This window comes from Delphinapterus leucas, chromosome 3 (assembly GCF_059928025.1).
Source record: "Delphinapterus leucas isolate spDelLeu-1000000601 "Yukka" chromosome 3, BTC_Dleu_Yukka2, whole genome shotgun sequence".
Classification (NCBI taxonomy): Eukaryota; Metazoa; Chordata; class Mammalia; order Artiodactyla; family Monodontidae; genus Delphinapterus; species Delphinapterus leucas.
In genome coordinates this window covers 60,683,892-60,708,127 of record NC_143131.1, presented here as the reverse complement: position 1 = coordinate 60,708,127, position 24,236 = coordinate 60,683,892, and the positions used below count along the sequence as shown (strand labels likewise).

At 38.6% G+C, this 24,236-nt stretch overlaps 1 protein-coding gene across 5 annotated transcripts in view; it reads right to left on the bottom strand.

The window, feature by feature from the left end:
- Positions 1-8,304: 8,304 nt before the first annotated feature.
- HMGCR (3-hydroxy-3-methylglutaryl-CoA reductase) overlaps positions 8,305-24,236 on the bottom strand; it is a 53,236-nt gene continuing 37,304 nt past the window's right edge. For all 5 annotated transcript variants that reach the window (XM_022594783.3, XM_089909025.1, XM_022594793.3 and 2 more), the window contains exons 2-20: positions 23,799-23,986; positions 23,263-23,374; positions 22,898-22,985; positions 21,480-21,564; positions 20,476-20,581; positions 17,322-17,428; positions 17,101-17,217; positions 16,521-16,669; positions 16,155-16,402; positions 15,867-16,045; positions 14,638-14,832; positions 14,136-14,294; positions 13,837-13,994; positions 13,005-13,110; positions 11,221-11,391; positions 10,781-10,921; positions 10,537-10,695; positions 9,938-10,092; positions 8,305-9,793 (exon numbers count right to left, since the gene is read on the bottom strand). In XM_022594783.3, the coding sequence (XP_022450491.1) occupies positions 9,739-9,793; positions 9,938-10,092; positions 10,537-10,695; positions 10,781-10,921; positions 11,221-11,391; positions 13,005-13,110; positions 13,837-13,994; positions 14,136-14,294; positions 14,638-14,832; positions 15,867-16,045; positions 16,155-16,402; positions 16,521-16,669; positions 17,101-17,217; positions 17,322-17,428; positions 20,476-20,581; positions 21,480-21,564; positions 22,898-22,985; positions 23,263-23,374; positions 23,799-23,963 (2,655 nt within the window). In that variant the 5' untranslated portion in view covers positions 23,964-23,986 and the 3' untranslated portion in view covers positions 8,305-9,738. The remainder of the gene's footprint in view (positions 9,794-9,937; positions 10,093-10,536; positions 10,696-10,780; positions 10,922-11,220; positions 11,392-13,004; positions 13,111-13,836; positions 13,995-14,135; positions 14,295-14,637; positions 14,833-15,866; positions 16,046-16,154; positions 16,403-16,520; positions 16,670-17,100; positions 17,218-17,321; positions 17,429-20,475; positions 20,582-21,479; positions 21,565-22,897; positions 22,986-23,262; positions 23,375-23,798; positions 23,987-24,236) is intronic.

Here is a 24,236-nt window from a genome sequence, read left to right as displayed (position 1 = left end):
TTTGTATCCATTCAGTGTCTTTTGGTTGGAGCATTTAATCCATTCACGTTTAAGGTAATTATCGATATGTATGTTCCTATGACTATTTTCTTAATTGTTTTGGGTTTGTTTTTGTGGGTCCTTTTCTTCTCTTGTGTTTCCCACTTAGAGAAGTTCCTTTAGCATTTGTTGTGGAGCTGGTTCGGTGGTGCTGAATTCTCTTAGCTTTTGCTTGTCTGTAAAGCTTTCAATTTCTACATTGAATCTGAATGAGATCCTTGAGTTATCTTGGTTGTAGGTTCTTCCCTTTCATCACTTTAAATATATCATGCCACTCCCTCCTGGCTTGTAGAGTTTCTGCTGAGAAATCAGCTGTTAACCTTATGGGAGTTCCCTTGTATGTTATTTGTTGTTTTTCCCTTGTTGGCTTTTAATAATTTTTCTTTGTCTTTAATTTTTCTCAATTTCATTACTGTGTGTCTCGGCGTGTTTTTCCTTGGGATTCTCTACGCTTCCTGGACTTGGGTGGCTATTTCCTTTCCCATGTTAGGGAAGTTGTCGACAATCTCTTCAAATATTTTCTTGGGTCCTTTCTCTCCTTTCTCCTTCTGGGACCCCTATAATGTGAATGTTGGTGTGTCTAATGTTGTCCCAGAGGTCTCTTAGGCCGTCTTCCTGTCTTTTTATTCTTTTTTCTTTATTCTGTTCTGCAGCAGTGAATTCCACCATTCTGTCTTCCAGGTCATTTATCCGTTCTTCTGCCTCAGTTATTCTGCTATTGATTCCTTCTAGTGTATTTTTCATTTTAGTTATTGTATTGTTCATCTCTGTTTGTTCTTTAATACTTCTAGGTGTTTGTTCTTTAATTCTTCTAGGTGTTTGTTCTCTAATTCTTCTAGGTCTTTGTTAAACATTTTTTGCATCTTCTCAATCTTTCCCTCCATTCTTTTTCTGAGGTCCTGGATCATCTTCACTATCATTATTCTGAATTCTTTCTCTGAAGTTTGCCTATCTCCACTTCATTTACTTGTTTTTCTGAGGTTTTACCTTGTTCCTTCACCTGGTACATAGTCCTCTGTCTTTTCATTTTGTCTGTCTTTCTATGAATGTGGTTTTTGTTCCACAGGCTGCAGGATTGTAGTTCTTGCTTCTTCTGTCTGCCCTCTGCTGGATGAGGCTATCTAAGAGGCTTGTGTAAGCTTCCTGATGGGAAGGACTGGTGGTGGGTAGAGCTGGGTGTTGCTCTGGTGGGAAGAGTTCAGTAAAACTTTAGTCTGCTTGTTTGCTGATGGGTGGGGCTGGGTTCCCTCCCTGTTGGTTGTATGGTTGTTGTTGGTTGTTTAGGCTCCAGGACTGGAGCCTACCTGGGCTCTTTGGTGGGGCTAATGACAGACTCTGGGAGGGCTCACGCCAAGGAGTACTTCCCGGAACTTCTGCTGCCAGTGTCCTTGTCCCCACGGTGAGCCACAGCCACCCCCTGCCTCTGCAGGAGACCCTCCAACACTAGCAGGTAGGTCTGGTTCAGTCTCCCCTGCGGTCACTGCTCCTTCCCCTGCGTCCTGATGCACATACTACTTCGTGTGTACCCTCCGAGAGTGGAGTCTCTGTTTCCCCCCAGTCCTGTCAAAGTCCTGCAATCAAATCCCGCTAGCCTTCAAAGTCTGATTCTCTGGGAATTCCTCCTCCTGTTGTTGGACCCCCAGGTTGGGAAGCCTTGATGTGGGGCTCAGAACCTTCCCTCCAGTGGGTGGACTTCTGTGGTATAAGTGTTCTCCAATTTGTGAGTCACCCACCCAGCAGTTATGGGAATTGATTTTATTGTGATTGCGCCCCTCCTACCGTCTCATTGTGGCTTCTCCTTTGTCTTTGGATGTGGGGTGTCTTTTTGGTGCGTTCCAGTGTCTTCCTGTTGATGGTTGTTCAGCAGTTAGTTGTGATTCTAAGTTGGGAGTGAGTGCACGTCCTTCTTCTCCTCCGTCTTGAACCAATCTCCAAAATTGGAAAGGTGTAGTTCTAACTAGCTTTTTTCAATTGAATTGTTTTTATAGTGTCTTCCAGATTTTCTCGTCATTGTTTGAACTAGACTACCAGAGGACTCATATTGTTGGCATTTGCATTGTCTTCCGATTAAGAAATTTTTTGTGAACCCTCTGTGTACACTTTGAATAGCCTTAAACAAGTATCATAAAGTTAAACTACTTTATTTGGCCTCTTTGTTCTGCTGCAGAGAATTCTGTGAGGTTAGTGCTAGAACAAATCTTAAAGATCTTTGAAGTTACTAAAAGATGCCCAACCAGGATTTTCTCATCACCCAGGCTTTAGGATTGTTGAGGTGCTAAATGAGGATGTCTCCATTATGTATAGCACATACCTTGCCTGCGTTTTATCTAACTTCCTCCCTTACAACATGCTGGGTGGCAGCAGCAGTGGTTGGTGGTGGTAGTAGTTGGTGGTACCACCCGTATTATAAAGATAAGGAAATGGGCCAGGATTCCAGGCCTACTGAGTGACTCTCAAGTCTTTTCTGTGTTTGACTCTGCTACTTTTTAGTGCCTTATGTATTTAATGTCTAGAATATAGTGTTTAGCAGAATAGGAAGAGCTGACGTGCTTGAAGACTAGAACTTTGGGGGTAGAGGTCTTAACATCACACACTTCAGTGCTGGCTTCACAAAACCACAATACCTACATGTCACAAAACCCCACCAGATCTATAAATTTTGTCTTAAAGGTTAAATCTGGCCTTCATTTGGTGCCTTAACTGCCTTCCTGTCTTCCAGTTTGGAAGGATGAAACATCACCACAAACAAGCCCAAGGAGGGTAGTTTATCTTGGATTTTTCAACCCAAGGATGAGATTCAACATAGCTATCACTTTTGTGGGCAGCCTGCTGCAAAATGACCACTGAGGTAGTGACTGAAACATGCTTTGGACCCACCCCTAGTCAGTTTACTGTGATTCTTTTCTGTTACTACTCCTTGCAATTGGGAGACCCAAGTGGTAGCTGGGCCCAGCAGCAGGGAATCCTTGTGTGGCAATAAGTCAAGATGTCAACATCCAGCAATTTTAGCAATATAGATATGTAGCACTAATTCTACAGCACCCAAAACAAGTTGCAGAGAAATATTTGTTGAGCACCTACTACATGCCATGAAGCGTTCCAGGATTAAGGATACAGCAACAAACAGCACATCTGGCGTTCACTGTTTTTGTCATAACCAAGCTTTTTAGAAATGCACCTAAACTAAGAGGAAATAGACATTGAGATCAAGAGCATTTCAATACAGTGCATTAATGGTAGACTTAACCACATTTGAGGTGTGTGAAAGTCTTTTTGATTCTTGGTTCTCAGTTGTGTCCTCAAAAGGTAGATAGGGAATGGATTGTTGCTATGTTTTAACAAGTTCACCAACTTCCATGCGCGTCAGTAGCACCAAATTAGTAAGCTGGTCCACTCTGCTGATTATTTAAATCTACAATTTATTTTGTGGTTTGTGACTTTGACTTTTCATTTGTAACATCCAGTAGATTTTTCTGTTACTTCTAAGTGTATTTCTCCCCATGTTTCTGGATACCATGCATTCAACAAACTGAAAGGAATGAAATTTAGAAGCCAGAAGACCAGAGTTTTTCTGGCTCTCTCACTTGAACACGTTTGATTTTGCCAAGACGTTTTCATGTCTCTAAATCTATTTTTCTCTTCCATAAAATAATATGAAATCATCTACATCACAGGATTGTTTGGGGAAGAGTGTGATAATGTATTCAAAACACTTTGCTCTACTGTGCAAATGTAAGGAATGATTAGGTCAACCACAAATATGTGCTATATACTGTCTTTTGAGTGGTGAAGGCGGGAATCTGAATAAGGCACAGGAATAATGACAAGAAGGACGCAAACATTTTGGGGCTTTGAGCCAAACCGTAAGTCATGTGGGGTTTAGCCTATAGGGTACATCTAATGAGGGAGAAAACCAGAAAGAGGCAGAGGCACTTCATGGAAAACCTTGAATGCTGTGCAAAGAGCTTGATCTTCATTCTACCAGCAATGGGCATCACTGAAGGGCTTTCTTGAGCATTACGTATCTAAGAAAAATCAGTGGGACTTGGTGCCTGGTGGTTTGGATGTAGAATAAGTCAACCATTAATGTTTTTACTTGTGTATAATTCTCATGCTAATGTCAGAATAAGTGACAATTACAGTGTCAGTAATAATAGTGACAGCTTTTAAAACTTGGGAAATGAAGGTGATAGTGCCTCAAACAAGCTGCCCAGCAGTCACTGCCAAGCTTGTAAATGAATGTGGAAGCATTCACAGCTGAAGAATCAGGGTAGAGATGAGTCTCCTAAGTGACCTCTTTTCTCCTGATCGAGTTATCCTTTAATACCTAATGCCTCTTGCTAAATGTTTCAATAGTGCCCTTATCTCCAAGGACTGAGTGAGTCCACACTCCTTGACTTCAGTCTGATGTTCAAGGTATCATTTTAAGAGTTTGGCCTTACTGCATCTGCCTTACCAGCCTGCCTCTCCTTGGTCCCCTCTACAAATAAATCATCCCATCCAGGTGGACTTAACTCCAGTCACTCAGTGATCCATGCTCACCTTCGAAGGAACTTCTCTCTCTCCTCCCTTCAGTCAACATCCAGAACCTACTTCAGGGTCCCAATTTCTGACCTTAACTATACCAGCCCCCTCAACCCTCAACTCTTCCTCTCCAGTTGTATGTGCTTTTCCCGTCATACTTGGATTATGCAACTACTGTGACACTGCTGTTGTATTAATCTATCAGCTCTACTAATAAGCCAGACTCTAGCTTATCAGCGCAATTGGCTCATGTATATACAGGAGAGAGTAAATAAAGCATTTCATGGAATTTGTAGAGCCAGTTAAGGGCTTAGAAGCCAGCCAATCCAACTATGTCATTATACGAATAAGGAAACTGAGGGAAAGAAACACGAAGCCAATAACCCAAGGTGTCACAGCTAGTGGCAGAGCCTTGACTGAAATGGAGGTCTCTGGATTCCCAGCTCCCTCAACACTGCCGTTGTCTTCCTATTGTAACTAACTATTACTTTCTCTTTGGAGTAAGTCCTAATTACAGATTTATTGTGTCAGTCATTCAACAACACGGAGGACCGTTAATTTTAAGGTACTGTAACTAGGTTCCAAGAAAAGACATGGTGCCTGTCTTCAAGACACCTTGGTCTGGAGGAAAATGTGGGCAAGATGTACCACTGAAATATGGAAACAAAAAATTTCAACTTTTGTTTTATTTTTTTAGTTTTGCTTTTTCTGATGGAGTGCTCAAGGTTGTTCAAGGTTTGGATTCTACTGGCCTGGGTAGGCACTGTCCTAAAAGCAAGTTAAAAATGGGCCTTTCCTCAAGAGCTTTCCATTTAAAGTTGTTAAATTATCCAGGCTATACCAGCAAGCCAGCTTCAAGCTTTGGCTGCTTACCTAGGGTCGTGTAGTGTGGATGAGATCATCCAGATCTGAAGGAACCATGGCCAGAGGTGAGTGGGCTGCTCACACACACCTGAGTCTACTTTCCTATTAAAAGCAATAAAGGTTTAAAAATGAGGTAAGTTGTTCACAGGCCATACCCTAGATCAAAAGAGACTGAGGTAGAAAATGCACCAAAACTTGGTGGGTTTTGACCATTTAGAGCCCTGAGGCTATAGCCCTAGTCCACACGGTGAAATGGGCAGGGAGGTAGGGGCACCAGTGTTTATCTCCTTTGTGAACTAAGGGCTAGGAGAGAGCTGCAGAATGAGGTTCTTCCATCACACATCATTTAGGGCTAATAATACTCTGGATTTGCTTGACTGTGTCCACTGCTTTTAACATACAATCCCAGCTGATTTTGCTGTGGAGACTGAGACAGAGCTCCCTTCACTGTCCCCTCCCTCCACTTCACCCACTAAACGCTATTTACCATTTCAAATTTCAAGTGACAGGAAAGCAAAGGAGTTCCATAATCAACACAGGCTAGTGACTGCAGTCCTTTTCTTTTGGATTACTTCCTGATACTTTCTTGCCAAGTTGCCTTGACAAAACACACAAGGTGCCTGTGTGCTTTATGTTAGTAAATGGCACAGGGCCCTACTGCCTTTAGGCTCTCTGCCCTCTGGCTTCAGAACTGACCAGTCGAATGGTCTGTGGAATCAGCTTCTTGCCTCTGAGTGACCCTGCTCCAGGGCCGCAATCCTGGGAAGTTAAGGTATCAGTACAAAGCAGTCAAACTTTGCGGCTATAGGGTGGGTGAGGTGAGGGTACTGAGCAGGGAATGGTATAGACACGAACCTCTTTAAAGGTAGGCTTTTTTCCCCTTTGGTCCCCCACTGTCTCATTTGGGAGAGAGACCAGAGACCAAGGGGTAGGAAAGTGAGGGGAAAAAGTGGCTAAAAATGTCCTTTTCTGGGGCAGTCATTCCATTCTTTGAAAATGCAGATAATTTGGTGTTTTGCCAAGGGGGGGGCAGGTTCACAGGTGGGGGGCAGTAGGGGAGACACAGACCCAAGTAACATACCTTCTCGTTGGTTCTCTCGCTCTAGGGTTAATTCTGTCTTATTAAGCAGCTATTAAGCAGCATTGGCCTCTCCGTGGGTGTCTGCTGTGTGCTTCTGAATAAACACGACTTTCTAATACCATTTATTCACAGTAACACCAGGCACTTCACACTGAAACCCAGCACCGTTAGAGCAGCAACAGCAATACTAGAAAGAAATGCGGAAGTCCCAGCCCCATCCAAGACCAAGGGAATCAGGAGCCCAGGTGAGTGTGCTGCACTGGAGCTGGAGAATCCCTGGATTACAACGCTCTCTCGTGTCCCACCTCCTAACTCCAGCTGGTGGCACGAGGGTCTCTCCCACTGGCCTTAGAGAACAACTGTGTGGAAGTGTCTCACATCCTGATACAAGAGTACCCACACCTCCCTCGGGAGCTCCCAAACTTGCTCAGGAAGAAAAGAACGAAAAGTATGTGTGTGTGTGATGGAAGGAGGGGTTCCATGCATCTCATAATGGAAAAGGGAATCTGTTAAGATATAAATAAATCATTTGCCATCTTCTTTTGGCTTGCAGTGTAGAAGTTATCGTTTTGCTAACTGGGCAAAGTTCATTCTTAATAAATTCAAGTCATGTCCAGAACAGAAAGACAGCTTGAGAAACACTGGTCTTGAAAAAAAATTCCTATAGTGAATTTACTGCTCTTACTTGAACCTTCTGTACACAGTGGATTTATATTGATGTTTTGCTGTTCTGTGTCCTCTTGTTTGAGCTCAGACCCTTCAATGTGAGATGTTCTCTTTGGATTTAATTCTCCACACTCTCCAAAGATGAGGAAAAGTCCTGTGCTGCCACATGCATCTCACTGCTCATCAAATCACCTGAGCAGTAAGGGGACGAAACTTCCCCATCTCCTGTCCGGCTTGCCCCACTCTCGAGAGGCCGACCAGACAAGTGATCACATGCCATTTTGGGAGAAAAATTCAAAATGATTCTCAAGTATCTGGGCTTAGTTCTTAGTGGCTCATACACACCTGTTCACCTCTAACTAACTATGGCAGAAGTATAGTCAAAAATCACCAGAATTTGGGATTTTAAAGAGGCCAGCCTCAGTATATAAGCTGTACTTTCAGTTGATACAGCTTATGTACATACCTGCCATGGCCATTTGGTTTTGGCTGCCCAACCTTTATGGCCTCTTCCTCTCAACTGTCATACCCCCAATATCCAAAAGTAGTCCATGATGATAAATCTGAACTACTCCAAGTATAAGGAAGATAGTTTTAATATATGTTCCTGTTGTAGAGTGGGAGAAGACAATGGGAATGATAAACGGGTCTTGGGGCACCCAGTGTGAATTACAGGGTACCACTCTGGCCAGACTTGAAAGCTTCCAGGTCTCAGGCAGGCCTGTGTTAATCCAAACAAAAAAGGTTACTGACTACACTTACCAGTATTAACCTCCTTTTCATAATTTACTGGAACTGGGGGAAAAAGTCTAACAAAATGTATACAATTTAGTAACTGTACAAAACATTAGTTTAGCAAGATATTGGTTACAGTCACCAAAATGAAGACTCAAAATATTTCTCACTGCCACTTCCATGAAAAATTCAGATAAAAAGTCACTGGCTGAAAAGTCACAACAGAAGCAATTTAAACTTAACATAAAACAACAGAAATTGTCAATCTTCCCCAACAATGCAGACACAATCACTCAGAGGCTCTCTGTACTGCCACGGCATTACTGGAATGTTTCTCAGAGTCCATCTTCTACATGAGCCATCAGCTTTCCAAGACCAACACTTGAAGCATTAGATGTAACACAAAATAAGGAGTTCTTTATTATTTATACAAAAGTTGTACATTAAAAAAAAAAAATTAAGATTCAACAACTCTGCTGACCCCCTGAGGAAGATTTTATGGGTCCATCAAAGAGCCCTGTGTGGATGTTTCAGTCACCAACCTCTTGGCCACAGGACAAGGGACACTCCCTCCACGGCCATTCACACGGCACCTTCACTGGCTCTGAAAGCTGACTTTCCCCTTCGTTAGGCTCAACAAGCAAGCCAGGCTTTCCTGGACAACATTAAAGAACACTGCCTTCTCTGGCCCAAGCTTAGAGTGTTTTACCAGTATATCGGGTGATTTTTGTTTATTTCTTGAACACTTTCAATAAACTCCTAGCACAAGAAGCTTTATTACAACATATACAGATTTGGTACAGTTCTTTACAAAAAACTACCTAGATTTTTCAGCTAAATAAATTTAAGTGTCTTTTAAGAAATTAAACTTGGCTTCAAGAAATGGTAATTTTCTTCCAAACTTGTGTTTTCTACCCCCTGAGTTCTAAGAGAGGTCACAGACTTGTATGTCATTGATAAACAGAGTCACCTTTGTCTAAGCAATATTAAGAGCTCTTGTATCTTTCATAAAAAGCACAAAACTCTGTTTCTTAAAGGCTTATATGCTGAAAGATATGTTATAGCCAATCTAGACAAACATTTGTATTTAGACAAGAGTCCTCTCTGAACAAATAGCCTGCAGAGATAAATGCAGTGATTTTTTTTCTTGAAAGAGAACTATTTAGCACTGCTTAGCACATTATTCTGTAATTTGGGAATAAGAGTAATTCTTCCTCTGAAGAAAGCAGGTCCCCTTCTGAAGAATCATGTTGCCTATCACCTCCAAAAATCAAAATAGACCAGCACCAAATGAAGTATTCGTTTACAAAAAATAAACTTAGCTCTTATTTTTTTTAAAGGTCTACAACCCAGACTTAATAAATTAGCTATGAAATCAGGAGTTTTGTCAGCTATAGTATAATTTAAAAATCCATTTTCAACCCAGGATTGGGGCTAGGGCGGGTGTGGACAGGAGGAGGGTTTAATCTCACACTGATCACCATGAACTCCAAGAATTTTATCAAAAGAAAACTTGTTTTTCCAGCTGTATTCTCTTTCAGAAGTGTGCTGTAGCTTACCATCTGTGATACTATAAACGCATAATATCCATGTTGAGATCTTTCCAAAGAGCACAGCATGTAAAGCATGTAAACTTCTCAGATTTGAGAACTCTGCATGGAAAGAAGAACCTCAGACTTTCTGAAAGAGCCAAAAACCGAGCAGTAGTCTCACTGATCATGTCTATTCATCCTCAACAAGACACTGCATCAAGCTTTTTAAATTCACAGATTTTACGTTAGTCCTTTAGAACCCAACGCCTGTGTTTCAGTTCTGAACTGTCGGGCTATTCAAGCTGCCTTCTTAGTGCAAGTTCCTTGGAAGTCTTGTAAATTTATCTTTGACCTACAGCAGAAAAAGACAAAGGAGAGACATACAAAATATCAGGAAAGCAAAATTTTAAGTTAGGACTTGTATCTGAGAAGTAGGTTTTTCCACTGCATATTTTAAGTATAGGGAAAACATATTAAACAAATCTTTAAGTCTTACCTGTTGTGGATCATGTGACTTCTGACAAGATGTCCTGCTGCCAGTGCTGCCATCAGAGACAATTCTCCAGCCATCACTGTACCGCACACAATTCGGGCAAGCTGCCGGGCGTTTTCCCCAGGATTGTCTTTGCACGCTCCCTGAACACCTAGCATCTGCAGCCAGGGACAGACACAGCAGGACTCACCCTTCAAGGCATGGCAACAACGTCCTACTCAATCAACTAAAATGAGGGCAACTACAATGGCATTAGAATAGAACCAGGCTCCAGTGGAAGTACTACATTTCCAAGATCAGACAGCCAGTACTAACAATGGAATACACCACAGTGAACCTCACATCCACAGCCTGGCTGGAAGTGCACTTACTCAGAGCAGATGAACAATCATTTGCTCTCTTAATCTACTTTCTCAATTTACTAAGCCTGTGCCTGAACATGCTTTACTTGGACACACTGGATTAGGCTGGTGGGAAACGAATGAAAAGACCGGCTAAAATAGAGAGGGGAGCGATATGTGGTATCAGGTAGAAACACAAAGAATCCCAACGAGTCAGAACTGGGCTTGAGGTCACTGGAGCCTGTGCCCCATGTGTCTTACCTGCAGACATGCTTGCTGAGGGAGCAGGTTAGTCCCACCACCCACAGTCCCTATTTCTATAGATGGCATGGTGCAGCTGATATACAAGTCTTCATTTGTGGGACCACTTGCTTCTATTAAAGTAATACAGTTTGAACTACCAACATTCTGTGCTGCATCCTTAAAAAAACAGAAAGGAAAAAATATAAAACTTCTCTCACTTAGAACAACGAAAGACAAGAAAGGTGGAGGCTGGCGCCCTCACCTGTCCACAGGCAATGTAGATGGCAGTTACGATGTTTGCTGCGTGGGCATTGAAGCCACCGATGCTCCCAGCCATGGCAGAGCCCACCAGATTTTTATTAATGTTGACCTCAATCATAGCCTCTGTAGTAGTCTTTAATACCTAGAAAACAGAGTGGTGCACATCTTACATCTTCCCCCAGAAGATTCAGGAGTGGGTTACCCAGATCTACCTTCTGTACCTCCAGAAAACAAGGGAGTGTAGACGTGGCCCCATGTAAGCCCCATCCTCAATAAAAAGATTATCAGTGAGGTCTGTTCCTGTGAATGCCACCCACAGGCAGATGGGCGAGATAAGATAAAACACCCGTATATTCAAGTTTACTTAACCCTTAATACTACTTTTCCCAATTTTGTAATCCAATGAAAGATTAACAAAATAAAAGTCATCCAATCACTCACTTCTCTGACAACCTTGGCTGGAATTACAGCTTCACAAACAACGGACTTTCCTCTTCCCTCTATCCAATTTATAGCAGCAGGTTTCTTGTCAGTACAGTAGTTACCACTAACTGCCAGAATCTGCATTTCAGGGAAATACTCATGAAGTTTTGAAAGTGCTTTCTCGGTACCCTATTAGCCAGAAAAAAACAAACAGCAACAGCAAAAACTGTATTAAAACACAGTTATTTATAAATCAGAGGCTTTATTTGTATCTAATAATACTAACACTTCTCAGTATAATAACTATAATAATCTTTTCCTAATACGTTTTTAGATACGAAAATGGAGTTCTTCATAGTCATTGATGAGCAGGATGATGAGAATATAATGAGAAGATAAAAAATCTCATGGAGAATATAATACTATATTCAGGTCACTGGGGGGTGAGTACTCAACCCACCATCAACAGGTAATAAATTCCCTCTTCTAGTTACTAAATTGTTACCTAAAGGCCCAAGTTACCGAGCCTGTAAAGAGAAGTCAGACATTAAAGTAAATCTTGTTGTTAACAGAAAGTCATTAGGATTTACATAAAATGTAAACAAGCCTTCCAATGACTTCCAATTAAGTTAAATTAATTCAATTAACTCACACTTCAAAAACACAAAACATACTTATTGGCAATTTAAGTGTTTTTTTTTTAATTGTGGTAAAATACACAAAACATAGAATTTACCATCTTAACTATTTTCAAGTGTATAGTTCAGTAGTGTTAAGTACATTCACATTGTGTGTAAGCAATCTCCAGAACTCTTTGTCTTGCAAAACTGAAACTCTATACCCATTAAACTCCTCATTCCACTTAGCCCCTGGTAACCACCCTTCTTTCAGTCCCTATGAATTTAACTAATCCAGGGAACTCTTAAGTGGGAATCATACAGTATTTGTCTTTCTGTGACAAGACTATTTCACTTAGTAAGTGAACCTCAAGGCTCATCCATATTTAGCATGTGTCAGAATTTCCTTTCTTTTTAGGGTTGAATAACATTCCACTGTATGTACATACCACACTTTATTTATCCATTCATCTGCTGATGGACACTTGGGCTGCTTCTAGCTTTTGGCTATTGTGAATGCTGCTATGAACATGGCTATACGAACATCTTTTTGAGATCCTGCTTGTAATTCTATTTGTATTTTTTTCAGGAACTGCTATACTATTTATTGGAAATTTTTAAAGCGTATGTATTTAGTCACTATACTCTCTTTCTGAATAGTCCTTATAACAGGTAAAGCACAATTAGCCTAGCTAATTGACTTCAACATTTTACATTTCTATCTGATAAACAACAAATATCAGTAGAATAAAATTTAAGCTATACACAATCTTCTTATAAGGAGATAATTAAAGGAACTATACACACATGAACTTGGCTTCTTAAATATGTCTTGAAGCCTCTAGAAGAGGTCAGCTTTCAGGTTTAAGAAGCTTTGAAGAACAAATCCCCAGATTCCTCCCAGCCCTTCTGAGTAGACCCAGAACATGTACAATGTTAAGTCTAAATATATCAAATACAAACAACACCAATCAACAAATGCCTGCTTTATATAACATGAGTTACATGAATCAATATTTACCTTTCAATAAAAATCTTTCAATCAATTAACTCTTTGAGTAAGTAGTATGTGTACATGGTACAAAATTCAAAAGTACAGGAGGGAATAAAGTAAAGAGCAAGTCTGTTCCCCCCCTCCAGGGACAGTCACTCCTGCAAGTTCTCATATAGTCCATCCATGCTCACCTTTGAAATCATGTTCATCCCCATGGCATCACCTGACTTCGACTGGAAACGGATGTAAAGGTTGCGTCCAGCCACACTCATCTGAAGTTTCTGTAGACGCGCGAATCTGTAAATAAAAGAAGCAAAGACTTTATTTTTTACTTTTTTAAGAAAATGGAAGTTATCTTAAAGTCTACCTTAGTTGGTTCATTTTACACATAAGAGAAGACTCATGGAGACTACATATTAAATGTACCTTCTTTAATTAAACATTATATTAGAATACTACTTCAACTCTGTCTCATTCTTACATGCTGCAAGAAGGAAGGGCTGCAGAAAGTCATGTCATCATAAATAAACTTTAAAAGTTCAAATAAAAACAAGCATATAAGCTTGAACTATAGTGGGGTTATCATTTGTATTGATTATATTTCTTTATAAATTTAATTTTTTGTATTCAAAGTAAATCTGCTATACTAATATTTACCTCTATCCTGCTTGGAAAATCTTTTTCTCAGGCAATTCTGCCCTAGGGCAAGTTTTGGTCAAAACTCTTGTAGGGCAAAGTAATAGCCTAATCAAAGTGAGCCTTATAAAACCAACGCACAAACTTACAAGCTCACACTATTTTTTTCTAATTAACCTTTATGGAGATATTCATTTGTATCAACATTCTGCTCCCCCCATCCCAACCAAGCATTAATATTACTTATTTTGAAAGAATGGATTTAAAGTTGATATTTTGTTACATCACCTTAGGCAGTCAATACGTTAACAGTTATGTTTCACCATCCTAGAAGATGGCACTGGTTCTGAAATAAACATAAATGCACGTATAAGCCCCCCCACACACCTGCTGGTGCTGTCGAATGCCTCCTTTATCACTGTGAACCCTTCAGGTGTCTCGAGCCAGGCCTTCACTTCTGCAGAGTCACAAGCACGGGGAAAACGCACCACTGGGCCACGAGTGATCCCGTCTGCAAGGATTCGGCTGCTGGCACCTCCACCAAGCTATGAAGAGTATGTTACAAAAGCACGTTAATCCTGAAAACAGTTCTGCTTGTCCCAAAAGGTGTCCTTGATTGTCCCCAAATTTCTTCTCACTGCCTAGAGTGTATCTTAAAACAGGCAAATATATAAATGCCAACTTACACCTATTGCTCTGCAGCCTCTATTAGTACTGGCCACAAGACAACCTTCTGTTGTTGCCATTGGAACCTGAAATTCTTTTTCATCCAGGCACAGAGGTCCTGCCACTCCAACAGGGATGGGCATGTAACCGATAACATTCTCACAGCACGCTCCCATCACCTAAAAGGTAAAGTCAGGCACCATATGAAAATCTATATAGCAAATACCCAGCCCTTGTCATTAATAACTTTCTTCAAACTTAATGCTTTAGTGTATTTTTCAACCAAGTATTTTATTTACTCTTTAAAAGTCTTGAGTAATGACTATAAATAACAACAGGAAAAATATTTTTTAATTTTGATGACCTATATCATAAGCAGAATACAAAATTACAGTAAAATGAGTTAAAAAGGAAGATGTTTTATAAAACTATGTACGTATAAAAGACAAGTCAAGAAAAAGACTGAAAAACTAAAGACTAAAGCTACAAAGCAAAGCTGCTCAAATCAAGAAAATAACATACCAAGGAGTAGTTATAGTCCCTGTAAGGCAGATACTGGAGAGAAGAAGGCTCTGGAAGTTTTCTGGAAAGTAACTGTCGACGAATAGATACACCTCGTTCATAGGTTTCCATCAGAGTTTCCAATTTGTAAGCTGGGATATGCTTAGCATTGACTAATTGGATGATCTCAGCATCACTAAGGAATTTTGCACCTTTCTAAAGAAATGGGAAAAAAAATAGAAGGGGGTTGGATAGAGAGAAATGAAAAAAGACCTGAAGAACCATACTTCATACTCTTCATAATAAATAGACCATTTAATACAAACAGTGCTCTCCATAGAACTAAAACACAAGTACTTTAAGAACCCAAAGGAATTTGAAGTTCTAAAGAAGGAGATGATTTAAGTAGAAATAAGAACATCAAAATAAAAACAAATTCTTTATAAAAATGTGAAAACTAAACAAATGTTAAACCAAAAACACTAAATTGTTCAAGTGATGTTCATAGAAAAAAAAAAATTCCAATTAAGATTCTGACACCCACCCTATAAGTTTTGTAATACAGCATGACAGTTGAGATACTGGTACACATGTTAATAAGAATGAGGGAAAGGAAATTGATGAAGAAAAACACAATCTATTCTCACTCATATGCACATAAATTAGGAATGAACCAGAGTAAGCAGATACGGATAGAACACAATAGTCACGCTAACTCATGAGCAGACTGTAGGCAGGACATCCTGTTCAAACATCAGAAAGAAAATAAGCCTCCTCAGGAGCATCAAGCTTACTTTAAAAAACCAAACCAAACAAAAAGCCCCCAAAACCTTTCTTCTTTCTCTGAAGTTCATTTCTGTGTGAAAGCTTTCCTAGGCCTTAACACATATGAGAATACAGCAGTTGCTCATCTCTTTAATAAACAGTAATAAAGTAGAAAGAGCACTGTGACACTTGAGTCAGTAAATCTTGGACTCTTGATCCTAGCTTTACCATTTCCTAGATGTTTTACTTTGGGACATACTTAATTAACCCTCCTGGAGCTTACATTTTCTCATCTGAAAAATGGAGAAAATTCCACCTATCTTACAAGGTTGTAGGGAATAAATAAATAAGACCAGTACCTGTAAACCATGCAACAGTGTGCCCAGAACTTAGGTACTCAGTAGCTATAACTTCCTTCCTTCCTCTAATAAAAAAGCTCCTTTTATTAAGAAAGATACCAGCTTGAGTTTGTTTTATTTTCTCACCTCTGCATTCCCAAGTATCTGTAGACATTCTTCATTAGGCCGCGGCTCCATGGGAAGTTCAATTTCAGGTTCCTGTGTCTCTAGTTCCAGTGAAGTATCGAGTGAGGAGGAGTTACCAACCACAAATGTAGCTCTGTTTGAGGTGTCAGTTTCTGCCACTAAGGGTTTTATAACCTCAACTGTTCAAGAGATCAAAAGAAATCTCACAACACTGAACTTTTAAAAATGACTCGACTTCTTGACAAATCAACAGTGGAAGAATGGAAAATGAAGAGAATAAGAAATCACCTTTTCTTTCTCTGTTTATCCTGGCCTCCTCCTCCACTGCATGTAATTTCTGGTCATGTCTGACCAGTATAGGGTCACGTCTACAACAATCGTCTGCGACTTTCTTTTGGGTCACTACAGGAGATGTGATAGGGTTTTTTAACGAGAGTGTAGATTCTGTCTCTGCTTGTTCAAAGAAGATATACTTGACAGCCAGAAGGAGAGCTAAACTTAGGGTAATAACTTGTTCAATATCCATGCTGATCATTCTGAATAAAAGAAAGCAAATTAAAATGTTATTACTCAAATACAAAAGGCACACCTAAACTCTCAGTAGCATAGAGTGCTATGATTCATAGACAACAAAGTAGGGCTCAGGGAACTTACTTAGAGAGATAAAACTGCCATAGGGAAACACTTGGTTCAATTCTCTTCGACACATTTTCATCCAATCCTAAAGAAACCTTAGAATTGTCTGCTGGAGAAGGATCGGCTATCCAGCGACTGTGAGCGTGAACAAGAACTAAGCCTAGAGACTGAAATAAAAATGTAAAAATCATGTATCCTCTGCATATCATTGGAACCTAAACTCATCCTGTGCAACTGGATAATTAAACACTACCATCCTCCCATGGCCTCCCTTACCATGAAAAGAAAGACCCAGGCTTGCTATGTGACTGACTAAAGCAATGGCCCCACTGAACGGCTGAAAACATTCCCCAAAAAAGAACAGATTTTCAAAGAGAGATAAAGTGGAAGAACTTGAAAAATCTATTTAGGGCAGAGAGAAAACCAGGGGCCTCAAAGAAATGAGAAACAAAGATAGAAAAAGAAAAAAAAAAGGGAAGAGGAACATCAGTGAAAGAGCCAAAAATTGCACAAAGACAACAAGAAGGAAAAAAATTGAAAAGCAGAATATGATACTGGAACTAAAAATAATGAAAGAAGAATAAAACTGTATAATTACCATAATCATCTTAACCCTCTGAGTAACAGGATTTGGTTTATTTTCTTCTTCTTCTAAAACTCGGGCAAAATGGCTGAGCTGCCAAATTGGACGACCCTCGCGGCTTTCCCGAGAAAGCTACAAAGTAAGTCAGCACTACGTTAGAAGGTGCTAATTTTCTTTAGGTGAACTAATATGAAAAATATTACTCTTCTACTAATATAAGTAAGAATTGCTCTTACCTCTAAAACCAAGGACACACACGCTGGGAAGAAAGTCATGAACACGAAGTAGTTGGCGAGAACTGACATGCAGCCAAAGCAGCACATAATTTCAAGTTGACGCACCCCTGGTTAGAGAAAAATTAAATGCGTCAGCTAGTAAAGCAGTATGTGTGTTTCTGATGCTGCATACATCACAAGGACTCTTCCTATGGGTAGACAAATACGTGGAAGTATTAGTATATTAAGCTCTTTGCCATCTACTGGAAAAAGAATTAGAAACTCAGAGGTGCTGTGAAGCCTGAGCACACAGAGGATAACTTCCTCGAGGGCAGCGGCCTTGGCTTCTCCCATGTCCCCAACGTCACAATGCCAGGCACGGCAGCGTTTAATATCCGTCTGGTCATCCCCTTTGATCAAATGGTGTACTCTGTTTTGAGATAGGATATCAAGGACAGTCAACTCTAATGGAGCAAACTCCTCCCACCCCATTATACTACTGATCCAATCCCACTCATCACCACAAAAGCAATTCACCTGTGGACCAAGGACTTTTTGTAAAAAACACACTGCTAGTTATACCATTCCTGATATAGTATCCTAATAAATATGTATACTACTCAGCTCTATTTTCAATATAACCTCTGTGGTGTCTACTGATGTTCTTACAATTTTGGTTCATTTCATTGATCTGTTTGAAAAATGATATAATGCAAAAAGGCAACCCAAGATCCAAAGTTAACAAATGTTCCATTACAAAATGCTTGCGATATCACTTGGTAATCTTCTCAAATAGAAGGGAACAGAGCTGGGGAAAGATTAGATTACCAAATCCTACTCCCTCTCTTTACAAATAAACTTGAATATAAAATATGAAACGTATTTCTGATGTTATTCACATTAAATATAAAAATGTTTTGAAATACATATAAAAATTGATTCCCTCCTCCCATAAAGACTGCTAACTAGAGTAATACAAAAAAACCCTCAATGTTGTATTTTATTTTCTGAATCATAATAGATCATTTGACTAAATAATAGAAAAAAAGCATACATTGTATTTTCTAAAATTTCTATAGCTATTACCCTCAAATGCAGAAATTCAAGAGAATACAAAATTACAATGACAAAAGCATTATGAACAACCTATATTTAAAAAGTAGCCAAATGTAATCTTTTCAAACTTGAGGCTATCAAAACCATATTGACCATTGCTTTTTACCACCTGGCTACCTACTCTTTCCCTCTGTACAACAGTAACTACTGTCGTCATAGGTTCTTCAGGCATTCTTCCTTACTCTGTCCCAGTGGTGCAGCCTCTTTGTGCCACTTTTTTACTACAAGGAGGAAGCACCAATCTACAAGTTCCAAGAAGTAAAGACTTTTTAAAATTTTTTTACTGGCTTTCCAAAGGTTTACTTCCTAGTTAGTATGTGTTAAATCTGTCCTTTTATTCTACCCTAAGCCAAATCCCTAATTTTACCATTTCTGTATGGCTGTAAATGCCTCCTAGCTGGCTTTTCCAATATCAAATCTAATCACTTCCTTTGTCCACTGCTCTGACTTATGACCAAACTCATCACCCTACTTTCCACATCAGTCTCCACTGCTTTCCACATCAGTTTCCAATGAATAATCCTTGGTTTCACAGCCCACTACCAGTTCCTAACTAATCCTCTCATCTTCTTACATACTGTTCTGCTTGTATAAAATCACATAGGTATATTTTCACCTGATCAAAAACATTTTTTCTTGACTGTGGTGGCAGTTACATGACTACATCTTTGTCAATACTCAAAACTATACCCAAAAAGTAAATTTTAAGAAATGTACATTTAAAAAAATAATTTTAAAAAATCTTTGCTAAATAAACTTTGAATGACAGGTAAAATAACTGAATAAATAATAAATTTACCCTCAGAAAGTTAGCAGAAACATTATATATATTTAACATACTATCTAGTGAACAGACCTCAACTAATAATAGCCACTAACTACTCTCTTAAAAGTTAGATAATACACTTCTGAAAGAATGAAACCCCTTATTAAGGGCACCAAGGCACCAGGAAATACACTAGAATGGTAGTTAACTAAGTGTGACCCTCATGAGAAAGCCATAAAATCTAGTCTTAGTTGATTAGGAAACCTTGACAACAGCATGATATATTCATTCTGGCAAATTTCCATATGAGGCCATAATTTTTGTCCTATATAATGGAGTCCTGTGTTTGATATTTAATATCTAATTCTCTACTATCCAATTAAGGATGAAGAAGCATATGTGTTGAGGTCAGTGCTGGCTAAATGCTAAGATGTACTGCATACTGTCTGATTAAATCTTCCTAACCACTCAGTTAGGTGGACCCAACTTAGATCTGTCCACCTCCTGACTTTTGCACTGTCTCCTACATGACAATTAAAATACAAGGAACCAAGTCATTAATTTAGTCCAGACAACAGCAGAGGATGGCAGATGCTTTCTAAATGAGCCTAGAATACAATCTTGGTTAAAAACCAAATAAAAAGCAAATAAAAACACCTTAAAGTCATCAAAAAAGTAGAGCACAGGAAAAGATGATGAGATAGTAAGAGTGAAAATAAATCAGGGGACTTCCCTGGTGGTGCAGCGGTTGAGAATCCACCTGCCAACGCAGGGGACATGGGTTCAAGCCCTGGTCCGGGAAGATCCCACACGCTGCAGAGCAACTAAGAGCGTGCGCCACAACTACGGAGCCTGTGCTCTAGAGCCCACGAGCCACAACTACTGAGTCCACATGCCACAACTACTGAAGCCCGCGTGCCTAGAGCCCGTGCTCCGCAACAAGAGAAACCACTGCAATGAGAAGCCCGCGCACTGCAACAAAGAGTAGCCCCCGCTCAATGCAACTAGAGAAAGCCCGCCCACAGCAACAAAGACCTAATGCCGCCAAATATTTAAAATAATTAATTAATGTAAAAAAAAAAAAAAAGAAATCGGTAACCTACTAAGTTTTTGCTAAAGCAGACAGCCATAAGGTCAGATCAGATATACCCACATATTCATACAATTAAAAAATTTTAAGAGTAATGTCAGACTTTTAAAAGTCAGAATTTAAGAGTAATTGATACAATTTAATATATTCCTTTTTGTCTTCTACAAACTCATTTTAAAATATATTAAAAACTGTTTACAAACCTGACATGGTACCAACTCCAATCACAAGACATTCTACAAGAGCATCAAGGGTGAATGTGGGACCTAAAATTGCCATCCCACGAGCAATGTTTTCCCTTACTTCATCCTAAAACACAGACCAAACATATCATGAGGGTAAGGTACAAAGTAACTTTTAAAAATGTTAGAGCATCCCAGGGCTTCTACTAAACCTAATTTACTATATTAAGAATAAAATACACAATATGCTAAGACTAACAGGCATTCCAGATACAAAGGATAATATAGAGGACTAAAGAAAGAAGAATATGTACACTGCCCTGCTTTCCCCGTCCACTGAACGAGATATTTCTTAGGAAGAGTCCTTTGAAGTGGTGCATTAATCCTGCCATTTAAATCCCACATAAATCCTACATTTTATACTTTGGCTACCACTGACAGAAGTTCTTAGTTGCAAATTTTCTGAGATCATATTAGTATTATGAAACCTAAATATCCTTGTCAAAATGCTCAAATGATCATAAATATTCATCAAATACATAATCAGGGCAGAAGTATACGATATTTTATACTCAGTTACTCAGCGTTATTAAAAATGTTATGTTCTTTAAAGTGACTAATGAACACCAAGATAAAACTTTAGATGGGAAATAATGCTAGTGTTAATTCACGGGGTTTAGAAATCAATCTACCCTGAGATTCTTCCATTAGATCCTGTCTGTTCTCTGGTATGTTTCACTAGGTAGATACTCCAATTTATCCAAAAGACATAATACCTTACGTTCTGAAAACTTTAAAAAGGAAAATAGGAAGATTCCAAATTCTAGAAGCTGTGGAATTACAACTGAGTTGTCAGATAAATGGGACAGTTCCTAGGGCTCCTAGGAAGACCAGTCTTAGGACTTGACAAAATTGCAGGCAATTCCTGAATCTTGAACTGTGAAGAAACTCTACTAATCTTTCCTGTTAATGTAAACAATCTGAAAAAAAGGATACTACTAACATTCATGTCTTATAAATAATACCTGTGAGTTGGAACTGAGGGCAAACTTTGCTAGTGCACTTGCTCTGGAAAGGTCAATCAGCAGTAGGAAGAAGGGCAAAGCTTCACTGGGGGAAGAAAAAAAGAAAACAAGATGATCAGGTATTATTTAACAAAAGAAAAAACATTACCGAAAAATCCCTTCCTAAAACAAAATTCCCCCCCCCACCCCTCGTCCCATGCCTTGTATGAGCTCTGGCATGTGTTACCTCTTTGCAGAACAAAAGGTATAACCTATATTCCTTTGACATCCTCAAAGCTAAATATATTAGTCACTCAAAATATTTAAGAATATTTTTAATGTTAAAAATGTAAATATATTTATACAGAAACACCTTCTGATAATTCTATAGCAAAATATCATCCTTAGTTTAAAAAAAAAAATGTGTCCTTGTGAATCAACATGGGGGAAAAAGAGGAATACAGGTGTCCCCCACTTTTCAAAGGTTTGCTTTACGCCACTTCACTTTTATGAAAGACCTACATAGTAACCATTTTTGCTAACCAAAAGAAATCCAAACAAGGTTTTCACTTTGACAAAAAAAGGTGAAAAGAGAAAACAGCATTCAGTGTTTGTTTTGCAGGGAACCGTTATAGAGGCAGTGGGTACCTGGAGCAGACAGAGAGAACGGCACTGCCTGGGAACTACACTTAGCATCTCAGCACCGAGCTGCCATAGCTTTGAACTGTGTCTGTAAGCACTGTGCTTTACCGTGATTTATTGTGTGCATCCCTTCAAAGATGTGTCCCAAGGCAATTGCTTCTTCACTTACAAAAGGTTTCATAGGAAAGCTGTACTTTCGGATAGCAGGGGAAACCTGTATACTGTGTGCAATTCTTTTTTCATTAATTACTATCTATAGAAGAATAAACTGAACAACCTTTCTAGAGACCAAATTGGCGATAACAGCACTTAAAAGCCCTAAAAACCTACACAGCCACTGTTTCACTGCTAGGAATGTATCCTAAGAAAATGACTATGAATACAAACAAAAATTTAGCTACAAAGACATTTATCACAGTGTTGTTATTAATGGGGGAAATTAAATAACCTAACAATCCAATCTAGAGGATAGGGGAATACTAGACAGCTATTACAAATAATTTAGTTTAGCATTAAGGACATGCAAAGATGTTGATAAACTATTATAAAGCATAAAAGTTATAAAGCAGTATATACAGTATGATCTCAGAAGTCTTCTTTAAGTATAAAAAAATGGGACAGGATATATACTAAAACATTAACAGGTATTAAAATTAGCTATATGATTACATGAAAAATTTTCCCATATTTTCTATAAACTTTTGATAATTTACATACTATAATGCTTTATATCATAGAGAAGAACAGTTCTTAACAATATATTTTAAAAGAAAGTATATTTATGCTTAAATACTTACTTCAAGCCTGTCAATTCTTTATCTAAGAAATGAATGACAACTGTACTGAATACAAAACTTGAGAAAATTGTGAAGAGTCCAGCAATACCTAAAATGACAAAATTCAGCAAACTGAAAAAACTTCAGCCTTTTTTACACACACAATAACACACAGTTCCATATGATATTCTGAGAGAAATAATACTATTTTCTCCAGATTATTGAAGTCTCAAATAGCAGAACGTCTAACTTGAATAAAAAGAAATAAAAGTATTGAATACATGCAGCACACACATTTCCACACACGATTTAAACAAACAGGTAAATTTCCACAGTAAATCAAAAATTTGATAGCACACAAAAAGGTTAATATATAAAATTATTACCCAAAATATATTTTGATCCAAGTTGGCGTAAATTCTGGAACTGGAAGTAAATATACAGGATTGCTATGCATCGTGTTATTGTCAGAATTATGATGTCACTGCTCAAGACATCCTATTGGGAGAGATAGAAAAGAAAAATCCAAATCAAAAATAAGAATTTTTATTTTGCATGCATCATTAGTTTACATACCATCATGATAGTATAAATTTAGGCACAAGTCAAATAAAATATTACAATGCAAATCAAAAATTTACTCCTAATTTTTAAACAATCTAATGTTTAAGCCGATCATTTTTCACTGTTAGTCACTTATGAAAGCTATATTTCTCAAGTAAAGTCAATTACACTCATTTGTATACCAAAAGCAAAAGAGAAGTATTCCAGTGCATTTCCATACTATATAAGTAAATGAAAGTTATGAATACTGAAATAAAAATTTTACTCATAAGTTTTTTTGATTATGTGGTCTCTAAAAGGAGACACTCTTTAGAAATTCAAAATGTATTTAGTCAATAATCAGATTAATCTCACAAACCTCTTCAAACTTTGGACATTCATAATTCCAACCACAGATCTTATCGTTACCAGTAAACATGTTCATGGACATCATACAGATGGTCAGTGTCACTGTCCCCACTATGACTTCCCAGGGATGGGAAGCCACAAAGAGGCCATGCATTCGGAAGAGTCTTGACAACATTGTAGCTGAAGAATCCTTGGATCCTGGAAGGAATATCAAGTATGAACACTTAGTATACAGCTCACTGTATTCTTAGGAAAACATTTTAAGGAAAAGTGCATTGTAAACCCTGATTTGTATGCAGCGTCTTGTATATTAAGAATAAAACTATTTGACAGTATTCCTTATAATTCTGGAAAATAATTACAAAATTAAAATAAGAGGACTGTTATTACTTCTTTACTCACAACACTTAAATCCTCTATTATTCACTAACAAACAACTTAAAAGCAG